An 11,896-nucleotide genomic window follows, 5' to 3' on the forward strand; every position below is an offset into this window, starting at 1 on the left:
TACCTAACCGAACCGTGACACAAGTGTATTGTATCGAACCGAACCGTGAATTTTGTGAACCGTTACACCCCTACCAAAATGAATGGGAGTCAATGGAATGCTAACAGCAGGTGATGGCTTTTTAGCCAATGGCGGCCCCCGGGGGTGGTACGCTCTTCGGCTGCTGGATTGTCCCCCTAAGAATGACTGTTATAATTTCTCTAATTTCTAGGTCAAGGTGCTGTGCATTGTGATAATAGATGCGACATGACGTCACTTCCAAAGGACCAATGAACATGTCTGACCAATTTGGTGAAATGTGAAAACAAATCTCATTAAACTAGACTAGACACTAAGCTTAATTAAACTAGGCATCAGCGCAAATCAATTGGTTTGGTAATAGCAAGGAAAAATAGAATGAAGTGATCTCCAAAAAAGAAGTACTTTTTGACTGTAAATAAAATTGTAAGGAGTAAAAAGTACTTTTTTTTCTTAAAAAATTTAATTAAGTAAAAGTAAAAGTACTGATTTTTAATTGTACTCAAGTAAAGTAAAAATCCCCCAAAATAATACTTAAGTACAGTAATCAAGTAAAATTACTCAAGTATTTTACACCTCTGACGCGGAGACACCGGTTCGAATCCCGCTCTAATGCAGTGCGAGTAGGACCAGTCACATTTGGTGCCGTGACCCGGATGGGAGTGAGGTTTAGGGGGGTGAGTGTAACGGAGGCCAGCTAGTAAGAGCTGTGCATGTAAACCTCACTCCCCTGATCTCAAGATGTGCATTAGCGAATGACGCTAGCGGCTGCGGTCTTTAGGGTTCTTGTTAGCACACCCGCCTCCCATACTAGAGACATCGGTTCAAATCCCGCTCGGAGCGGGTCGAGTAAGACCGGGGGGGTTACATGAGTTAAGGCGTTTTAGGAGAACCATTTGAGACGCAGTTGATATTTAAACGACCCAGAGTCTTTGTAGATATGATACAATACATTTCTTCTTTGGTTTGTCAGCCTTTCACTTTGACTGTCTGGTATTTAAAAACTGTAATAAAATGTTGTAGAAACCACTTCTTCTTCTTTTCATTTGAAGTTCACAATGCTCTTTCTTTTCTCTCTCTCTCTCACTAGAAAAACCGTGAAGTCCAAAACAGACCTTTTCTCCGCACCCAGAGCAGAGGTACATCAGCGTTTCCTTGGAAACACTTTCAGTAACAGCCTACACACACTACATACTACACATACTGACAGTACAAACTCAAGTGTGCAGGCACCACACAAAGCTCTGACATTTGATCCTGAGGTTATTACACAACGCACGCACACACAAACACCTCAAACTGTTGTTACAAAACTCTCGCATTTTGTCAGAAGATTATGACAAAACTCTGTGAAGGCTGAGCAGCATCGCTTACACACACTTTGCTTTTCGTGATTCCAAGTGCTCTATTTATGGAGGAATTTGAATATATATATATATAATTCACACAGACTGATGTAGAAAATATTGATAGTACTTATGGTAAGCGATTTGACCAAAGTACTAACTTGTCCCTCATAGTTTGTGTTACGAAAAGGAATTATACCTCAAATTATGCAGTTTGTTGAAAAGTGTGCTGTTACTTTTCTACACAATTTTCTGTTTTGTCTAAAACATCTCATATGCTGCATCCCAAGTTGTCTACTTAACTATGCCCTAAAAGTATGTACTGTTTTTGTGAAGAAAATGTACATACTTTTGAGTGTGTAGCAGAAGAGTAGGCAAGCCTTGGGAAATACTAACGCTATTTCATCTTTAACGGACAGCTCTCGCTTAGTTACACGCATCCGGTCACAGTTTAAACTGCCCTGTCAATCATCTTCTTAATGTTAAAATAGTCGACATTCAATTTAATTTAATATCCTACCATTTCGGAGAGAAATGTATCTGCCAGTCGTGGGTCTTCCATGCGAGACTCTCCTCATGTGTTTGCAATTTGCATAATGATGTATTTAAAAGTTAAACGTATGGTTACAAAAGTTCACAATGTTGTTGCAAATGAAACATGTGGAAACACTGAATAAATATATTTTCGTCAGGTCAGATACTGATTATTAATCACTCAAACCCCTTTATCTAAACCGCTCTACTTAATGCATTGTTTGTAGTTTTCTAACACTTTTTATTCGTGTTTGTAGTTCTCATCGACTCGTCATCCAACGCGCAATGGGTTGTGGGCAATATTAGCCGTTAGTGTGCGCATCGATCTGCACTTCGGATTCTAACCGGTAAAAGTAGACCACCCGGGTATCTTTGCAATACTCATTTCAACATACTACGATTTAGAACACACTAATTACAGAAAAAGGACCCAATCTATATTTAGAGACCAGAAAGAGGCTTGAGGGTGAAATCTTTTGACTTAGGCCAGTAAGAAACCACCCACAACACCCTGTACTGAACACCGTAGCAACCACACAGCAAGCCCTGGCAACCAACCAAAACACCCCACCACCACAGCAGCGAGTTTCGTATCGACAAACACCACACCACACACTTTCTTCAGAAGATGTCGAAATCTAGATGCACTGTAGTGGCACAACTGTAGTTGTGATTTTGATTACTCGTCCTGTGATAGATTTACTGTGAGGACACTAAATCTGTAACATTCCTCTAATACAGACAAAAAGAGACATGTGCATCTCTGTTTTCTGGGTCAAATCTTTGCCCCATTAATGGTTGCTGCCCTGTTCCACTTTTGCTAATTTCTTTATTCATCGTCACCTTATTTTCCTGAGCTGCTTTTTAAAGGGGTAGTTCACCTGAAAATTGAAAATCTATGATAATTTACACACCCTCATGTCATTATCAATCTGTATGACTTCATTTTGTATGCGGAAGACATTAGTAGATATTTTTCATTAGAGCTGCACGATACTGAATAAATTGAGATTCATGTTTTTTTAACCGTTATCATGATTCTATCACGATTCTGAACAGACAACTACATTAAAAAACGTAAATTACTAGAGGTTCTGACAAAATATTAATTGCTGCAGTCTATTTAAAAATGTTAAAATTAATTAAAATGATTTTTTTTTTTATAGTTTGAATGAATGATTCAGTAACTCACTTATAAAGACTTGTTTCATTACTGTATGAATCAGCGTTTTTGAACTAATCTCTTAAAGGAATGATTCAATGACTCTATCATAAATACTTCACTTGTTTCATTACTGGATGAATCAGCGTTTTTGAATGAATCACGTGAATGAATGATTCAAATATATTTCAAATACATTTTTAACAGTCACTTGTCGCCACCTACTGGTGTAACAATGTAATTGACACAATTGTCATTTGAAGCACCATGTTACTTTCAAAAAGGGGTTTGTTCTATTTTGATCTAGCCTGGGTTTCCCCATGCTGCCTTGCGCGCAGTGCGATTTTATTCACGCTGCTTGGCAGCCTGGACACCATGGACCAGATTTTCCCCTCAAAAAGGGAACCAATCACAGAACGGGGAGGGAGCAGCAAGACGATGACGACGTCTATGCGACACACCGAAGCAGTTTGTTTATATCTATGGATCCAACATGGCATCAGACGCGAAGTTACCTTTCGATGCAGCCTTAGATAGTGTTCTAAGTAGTTTAGAACGCAAGTTTATTTCGTCTTCTTCCTCGTCGAATTTCTGTCGCTCTACATACGTCATCTGGTATAATTGAAACGATTGGCTATGAGCTACGTACAGGCGCATTTGATAGACATTCGTTGCGCCCAATAAACGGCTCTGGGCATTCGTAAACCACGCCTCAAATACGAGAAAATGAACATGTGGTTCTCAATGAGACGAGGTCTGACGTTAGCCAGGCTAATTTTGATCACTACCATAGACATAAGTGTTTAAATCTGTAAACTATATACTTTTATACCAGTACTTCTGTGTTTTTTACTGTAAGACAGAAATAACGATACTGCGAGGTTGAAAAGACTGTTTGTGAAGCTGTTTCATAACTGCTCTGGATCAGCAGCAGTGCGAACACAGAACTGAATGTTCTGGTGTGATTTTGTCAAATGTTTAATAGACACAAGCGAATCATTGTCATTTAGGAATAAGAGGGTGTGGGTGAATCAAGATCTTAAAGATTAATTGTGCAACTGTTTTCCATGAAATCAGTGTATATTTTCAATCTTCAAAATTACACAAATGTGTTGTAATGATGACACATATAGTGCATTATATATCTGAATCATTGAATCAGTGAGTTGAACTTGTGAACTAGATCTGTTCGAGATTTAACTCAAAAACAGTGATTTGTACATTAATTCATATGAACAGTTTGTTCACACATCGGAATGTTCAAGTTCAGTTTACTGATTAATCATAATGAACTTTAAATCATAAAGTCATGTGTACCATGATACTTTTAGGGTGCTTTTGCATCCTTTTTAAAGCTTGAAAACGTCAAACTTCGTTTATTGTAAATTGCTTGGAAAAGAGCAACCAGGACATTCTTCACAATTTTTCCTTTTGTGTTTCATGGAAGAAAGAGACCGTTTTGGGCGAACAATCTCTTTAATGCTTTCCTTTCACCCTCTCTCTTCCACCTACATCTCAGTCACGTTCCCTCAGCCTCTCTCTCTTATCTTTCTCCTTGTCTTAATATATTCTCTGCTCTTTTTTTTTCCACTGTTCACTTTATCCTCCAGTCCTCCTCTAATCTCTCCCACTCTTCTCTTTGAGTTCACCCATCAGTCTCGCTTCCTTCTTTCGCTTTCTCACTCCATCCCTTAATGCATCTCTCCCTCTTTGTCTTGTGGAGTACTTGCACTCTTTCAAGACAGTTTCATTTCTGTCTTTGTGTCTCCTGATGCTGTCAGACCAGATCGCTTATCTGTCATTCCATTCACACACATTTTAATGTATGTGAGTCAGTTTAAAGGGCAACAATTTAAAAGAAAACAAAATATTATAAAATCGTGTCTATGTCTGATTCTGCACTCAGAAAGGTGGAGCTATTGTATTGCGATTGATCCAACGCACTCTCATGCCAATTCGAATTCGTATGAATCTCATTTGTAACGCCCCACTGAAAGTACAAATCCATACGAAATTGCCACGATACAATAGTTGCATCTTCTCAGGAAATCGGGTTGATTGATTTCTTTAGTAATTTCAATTACCATTCTCTCTTTCTCTTCTATTATTTGGACAAACAGCTAATCGCGAATTACTTGAAATGCCATTGGTTGAGCCAAAAGGTCATATTCGGTCCCATTTTTTGACCTTGATACACACGCTCATCTTTTATCATCTCCTCAAAACATTTCTCCCATCATGTCTCGTCCTGATGAAGAACGATGCAGCAGGTGTGTTGGTAAATCTCACACAGTGCTGGGCATTTGTCTTCATATGCTCATGTGAGAGCACATGATTCAAAGCACGCTGCTCTCCACATGAAGATCACAGTGGAAGAGACTCCTTCCTTATTCTGGTGTGTATGTGTGGCAGAGAGAGAGAGAGAAAGTGACAGATTACACTTCTCATAACACTAGAGAGAGCAACAAAAGATCTGGAAAGCAAGACCAGGAAAGATAGATATGTGGGTGGTGTCGCTTTGCGGTTAAATATCTAGGTTGCAGGTTCGAACTTTAAAAGGGGTGATTCATGTGCTGTCATTATTGCAGCCTTGAGAAATACGCTATTATTTAGAAGAATTCACCCAAAAATGAAGAATCCGTCATCACTTTTGCACGTTTATGTCCTTTCTTCCATAGAGAACAAAAGGAGATGTTCATGGTGCTCTTTTCAACAGCATACAGTGACCACAGGCTACCAACAAAATAAAACCATGAAGAGCGGTCCATATGACTTGTGTGCTATGTTTCAGATCTTCTGAACACCAGATTTGACATCAGTGGCAGCAAGAATCCAAATCCAAAATTGAATATATGAAAGTGTGTGTTAAATTCGAGAGCTGGATTTTCAGTGAACAGTGAAAATTATCACATTGCTTCAGAAGACTTGGAATGTAGTACACAAGTCATGTTGACTTTGTCGTTTCTGGAGCTGGTCCCCATCCGCTTTTTGTTTGTATGGAAAAGAGCAGTGTGAACACTCTGTACAATTTCTTTAAGTCAAAGGGGTTTGGAATGACATGAGGGTGAGTAAATGAATTAGTTTCTCAAGTGGGATTGAAACTAGTTAAAGTCACTTCAGATAAAAGTGCCATTTAGATTATCACCAAATCTATAGGTTCATTTGCCGTATGACGGCTCTGAGAAGAATACGGCCATTTCCTGTGACACATAAGATACAAGACAGGGAGCTTGATTGAAAATCAAAGCTTTTTCTTTCTTCTGTATCACTGATTAACTGTAAGGAGTTTAGACAGTAAGAGAGAGCCATTATAGAGAGATTGGAGATACTGTTTCAAGTCCTGCACTTTGCTACCGGTGTGAACAATCTGAGAGAAGCTCTATATAGTCACATATAATAACATTTAAGCTTTAAAGTCAGCTATGACTGATGCATTCACACTTACACATTATTGCACTTTCATGGTTATTTTCATGGTCTGTTTCATAAAGGACAGCCATTTCACACCTGAGCTTGGCTGGGAGCTTGGGGCGAGAGTCCCAGAGTTCTTGTTTTGGATGGTTATCGGTCTGAAATAAGAGAGGTATTAGCATATTCTTGTAGATTCAATTATCATTTTTTTTTGTATTTCTACCATTACATTGGCAATTTAAGGACTTTTGTTCATTTATAAGCACTGATAAGCAGGTTAATAACTGACGCCCCTCCTTGGTTAAACTCCTTTGTCATGTGTCATGGCCCCAGAGACTGATCTCTTCTCTTTATATCCTGCTCTGTTCCCCCAGTTGAGAAGAGCCAAACTGGGTCACTCATTTAGGTAGGAAAAAACACCTCCTTCTCCTCCCTTTTGGCTGGCCATGTGCTAATGAGCTCATTTCAGAGGTCATTGACTCCTTAATTGAAATCAGAGTGCTTTGTGACCCCCAGAGTCACTCTAAAATTAGATATGTTCTCCGACCCCTTGATCCCGTGCAGAAATAACTCTCAGAATATGACCAAACAGGAACGACCCCTTCAATAGAGCGCAGCTAAATGAAAGAGATTGATAGCCATTTGAGCATTAATTGTGTTTGAATGTGGTTAAATAGTTGTCTTTTGTTGACTTTTTAGGGTTCATATAACTAGTTGACATAATTGGCCAACATAGCTCACACTTCCTTCTTCATGAACTTCTTTTTAGACCTCTTTAGTCGATTTATCTCGGTTTGTTCTCGACCTACTTCTCTTCGATATCGAGTGCAGCGCAAGCCCTGAGGTCTTCATATCACTTAATTCGTAAGTGTCAGCCAGTATGCCGACTAGATTGCCTGATAGCACACATACGTCATCCAGGTGCCTATTTAATGTGTGTGTTTTCATCTGAAAGATGTGATCTCTAAAATGTAACCTGTTCTTCCAGATGAAAAAAGGAAATTTCTTTTTAGATGTTAATGATAAGATGTAAATCTGCTCTTTTAAGAACATTTATCAGATGTAATGTGTTGCTTTCCAGATGAAGTGCTCTTTAATAGATGTCTTGGAGATATATACTAGTGCTTCCAAGTCAAATTAATAGTAGGTTGATAGGTTGAATTCAGAATTGTAATCTAATTAATTACATGATCTGCCGATTAATTAGTAATCACAAATTATAATCGCACACCAAATTCGGCTGAGAAGTTATCCCCGAAAGATCATTTAAAGTCATTATTGTGGAAAATGAGAAAAGCGTCAAATAGACATTACCAAAAGTAGCTTTATCTGTATCTGAATTGGTATTTAGATATATTTACAGACTTTGTGTTGCAACTCAGATGTCGCATAAATGCATTTACACTGCAATTACAATTGCATAACTAATGTCATGAGAGTAATAGGTTTTAAAAGGGTATTAAAGCGACAGTTCACCCAAAAATGATTTCATTTCATTACATGACATCATTTACTCTCCCTCATGTAATTTCAAACCTTCATGAGTTTCCTTCTTGTGTAGGACATAAAAGAAGATCATTTCTGAGAAATGTCTTGAGTATTTTTTTTAAGAACAGTCTTCAGCATATCCTCTTTTATGTTCCACTAAAGAAAGTAAGCCATACAGTTTTGTAATGATGTGAGGGTGAGTAAATGATGACAGAATTCTCATTTGTGGGCGAACTATCCCTTTAATGTTTTTTTTTATTTTTTTATTTAGAAATATGATATCATTTTTTTATTAAATGATTCTCTCTAAACTAAATTAGACTAAACTAAAACTGCCAGTATGTGGCAGTAAATCTCTAAATGAGTGAGTCATTCATTAATTCGCTTCATTCAAACTGTTGATTCATTCAGGAATTAAGTAAATGGCTCTCTTTATGAATAGGCCATTGGATCATTGGTTCACCCGATTGATTCGCCCCAAAACGCGGATTCATTCAGAAACGAAACACCGATATGTTGCTCGGAGACGGACATTCAGCGGACATCTTGTTTTCGTTTGGCTTGATAATGCCACACCCTTTTTTCTGTACAAGATAGACTATAGTAGATAGAATAAAGAAAAGACCAATCACAATTCAGTATGCAAATGAGTGCAGGAAAGAAGACCAGTCAGTATTCAGTATGTAAATATTACAATTGCATCATCGCAACATTCTACAAAGTCAAATTTTCAATGTAAATGGTTAAAAAAAAAAAATTGTGTTTGGACCCCATTGACGTCCATTGTATAGACAAAAACATTAATTTGCGTTTAGAAGAAAGTAAGTCATACAGGTTTGGAGAGACTAAATGAATACTGAGTTTTAATTTTAGGACGAACTGTTCCTTTAAGTATAATGTTTACCGAACTCGCAAGCACAGCTAAGATGGAAATTATCTACAATGTTTGAATATAGCTTGTGCGTTTAGTGGTTCGGATCAATTCCAGAAGACTGTAAAACGCATAAAAACCCAATAAAAAGAGACCTTGCTAGGTGTTGTGCAGTGCTAATGCTACTGAGAGCTTTTCTCAGCGCTAGGCTAATTAGCACATATATTACATTGGGAAAACAGGGGGGAAGGAAATTGCTTTGTCACATTTCCACATGTGTTTGTTGCACATTCTCACACATTTCTTGTTTAATTTCCAGTGTGGTTTAACCATGTAATAAAAAGACAAGAGACAAGGCGCAAAAGAAAACGCAGTGCAATATGAGGAGGACTCGCTCAACAAGGTGTTATTTTGTTGTTAGTTTTTCATATTGGTCCGACATCATGCAGTGTGTTGGTCATAACAGGAATTTTCAAGTTTTGTTCGGCTGTGTCACATATCTAGGTGTTAATTTGCATGGTCCTCTTTTGTAAGGAATATCAAACAAAATTCCAGTCGCCTAAAATAGTTCAGCTTTACCGTGGTGTGGCTGAAGAAGCCAATTATTGTACCGAGTTACTTTCCTGCACTATATAACAAAGTTAGCCCACACAAATGACCCAAAAGCCATTTTTAGGGTTTCACAGCAGCAGTGCTACTGAAATAGTTTCTTCATCTGATGTTACTGAGCCTGCACTCAGATACTTGCTCTGCACCGTTGACTTTGTGGAGAATTTCACATCGAGTTTTGGCACAAATTGTGTCTTTCTGTTCAGATGCTGCCTACGAGCGCGCGGACATAAACACATGCATGCTCACACTTAAAGCAACTGCCAAGATGTAATTAGCTGGTAACATCTAACACGTCTCACCTACACACTCCTACTCATGCAAACAAACCAAGCAACCCACAGCTCAGCAGATTTACAGCATTATCTAAACATACAGAGATGGTGGTGTGAGAACAGATGCCCACTCATGCCTATCACACACACGCACGCACTCATACACTTGTGTTTAGCGTACGGTTACACACAGAGCTTTAAAACACCAGTATACCCTGCAGTGATCAGTGGCCATAGTGGATCTAGTGTATATATATATATATATATATATATATATATATATACACATACATATACATACATATACACACATGTCAGGGGTCTCAAACATTTCTCAAAAATATCAGAGTTTTTTTTTGCTAGCTCTATAGTCTTATGTGTCTGTCAGGAACATCTGATACACAACTGATACTTCTTGAACGAATCATAATCGAGAGCTCTTGAGCTATGAAGGAGCTTTTGTGGAGCAACTGACCTTGGTTTCTTTTGATTTAACTAAACTTGAAGGATTGACATGGATAAATGATTTTAGGACACAGACTGTCTCTCTTCGCTGTACATATCTTTCCGCTTATTATTTTGCGTCACTTTTTCTTTTTGTTCTCTCCTTTTTTCTTAGTTTATGGTCCCTTTAACTGCGTCATTGATATTTGGTCCTCTTAATGCAGGCATATTTGGCAATATACCATTGTGTGTGTGTGTGTTTTCAGAGATTATTTTGGAATCATCCAGCATGGTATTTGGATGTTTTTTAGACATGGTGTACTTTTTCAAAGAATACCACGGTAATACCATGGAATTGTCATTATACATATCCAAAAGTACTTTGACCCTGGTAAATGTTTTAGAATACCATGATGCATGTCCAGAATATGTGGATATTCATAGTACATATGCAATACATGTTTCATAGTACATTTACTATGGTAAAACTATGCTATTTTTTAAGTACATGTGCAATTGCATAATCTCTTGTAAACATGTTCGACAAAACATGGCATTACCATCTGTTACTATGTCCTAAGCCAGATTTAGGACATATATTTTGAGAGTTTACTTAGAAGAATACCATGGTATTCATTAAAATTAACATAGTGTAAGTCCAAAAACTATGACTAGGCTTAATAATAAAAGGTATAAGAAAAACCTGTTATTACCACAATATGTTTTGGCAAGTGTTAGAAAAGAAAATTACATTTCTCACTTTTCTGAATAGCATTTTCACTCCTGAATCTCTCTTATAGTCACTTTCTCAAGTTTCTTTCTTTTTTTCTTACCAGTATCCTTTCATCCTATTTTATTAATCCCATTCATTCTCTTCAAAGTTCTTAAAGCATGAGGATCTCTTACCTGCAGCACGGTCTCACTCAGGATGTGTTTCTCTCTCTTTCTCTCCGTCGGTGTGTGTGTGTTTCCCGCTTGCGTGTCTTCGCTGTGTGTGTGTGTGTTAGGCGGTGTTTGACTTCAGCAGCAGCGGACGCTTGGAGCTCAGTCTGAAGGCTGGAGACGTGATCTTCCTCTTGCGGAGAGTCAACGCTGACTGGCTGGAGGTGAGAGAGAGATGGAGAGAGAGAAGGATAACAGGATAGAAGCAGAGAGAAAGGTAGAAGAGGATAGGTAGGCAGGAGGAGAGAGAGAGAGAGAGAGAGAGAGGGAGGGAGGAGGGTTCGTAAGATAAGGGAGGGAGAGAGAAAAAGGATGAAGCAACGTGATCATCACATTTATGTTTGGAGGGATTTGTGAGTAAGTGTGATTGTAGCACACATAGGGCCAGATTTATTAACAGCTTGGCCGGCGCAAACCCTCTTTTGGCGTTAAAAACTACTGGATTTACTAAAGACACGCAGTGAAAAATTAGCGCTGAAAAGGCTTGGACAGGGTTATTTTTGCGGCTGATCTGATTGCATATGCATTTGAAGGAGTTTCCCTTTCAGAAGCAGTATTTATGGGAGGAAAGTATTTAAATTAATCATGCAAGGTGATTTACTAAGGTTTGCGCTAGTCAATTAAGTGTGAATTAATCTGAATCAACCGTAAACACATTTTGTTACACCAACAAAACTAAATGTAAGTGTTATATCAGGTACAAAGAGCTCCTTAAAGTCAGCATGAAACAGAAATTGTGAAAGCGATAGTCTTTTTTTTTTTCTATATTGTGATGTATATTTCCGAGTGAAACGGC

General features: G+C 38.1%; 2 protein-coding genes across 2 annotated transcripts in view; one reads left to right on the forward strand and one right to left on the reverse strand.

The window, feature by feature from the left end:
* Positions 1-11,174, reverse strand: part of pvalb7 (parvalbumin 7) — a 37,934-nt gene extending 26,760 nt beyond the window's left edge. Inside the window, exon 1 of the mRNA XM_084416658.1 lies at positions 11,065-11,174. The gene's annotated coding sequence lies outside the window, so the exon portion shown is untranslated. The remainder of the gene's footprint in view (positions 1-11,064) is intronic.
* ncf4 (neutrophil cytosolic factor 4) overlaps positions 1-11,896 on the forward strand; it is a 31,603-nt gene that overhangs the window by 10,587 nt on the left and 9,120 nt on the right. The window contains exons 6-7 of the mRNA XM_084416656.1: positions 1,109-1,157; positions 11,166-11,264. Of these exons, the coding sequence (XP_084272782.1) occupies positions 1,109-1,157; positions 11,166-11,264 (148 nt within the window). The remainder of the gene's footprint in view (positions 1-1,108; positions 1,158-11,165; positions 11,265-11,896) is intronic.

This window comes from Rutilus rutilus (assembly GCF_951802725.1).
Source record: "Rutilus rutilus genome assembly, chromosome: 8".
NCBI lineage: Eukaryota > Metazoa > Chordata > Actinopteri > Cypriniformes > Leuciscidae > Rutilus > Rutilus rutilus.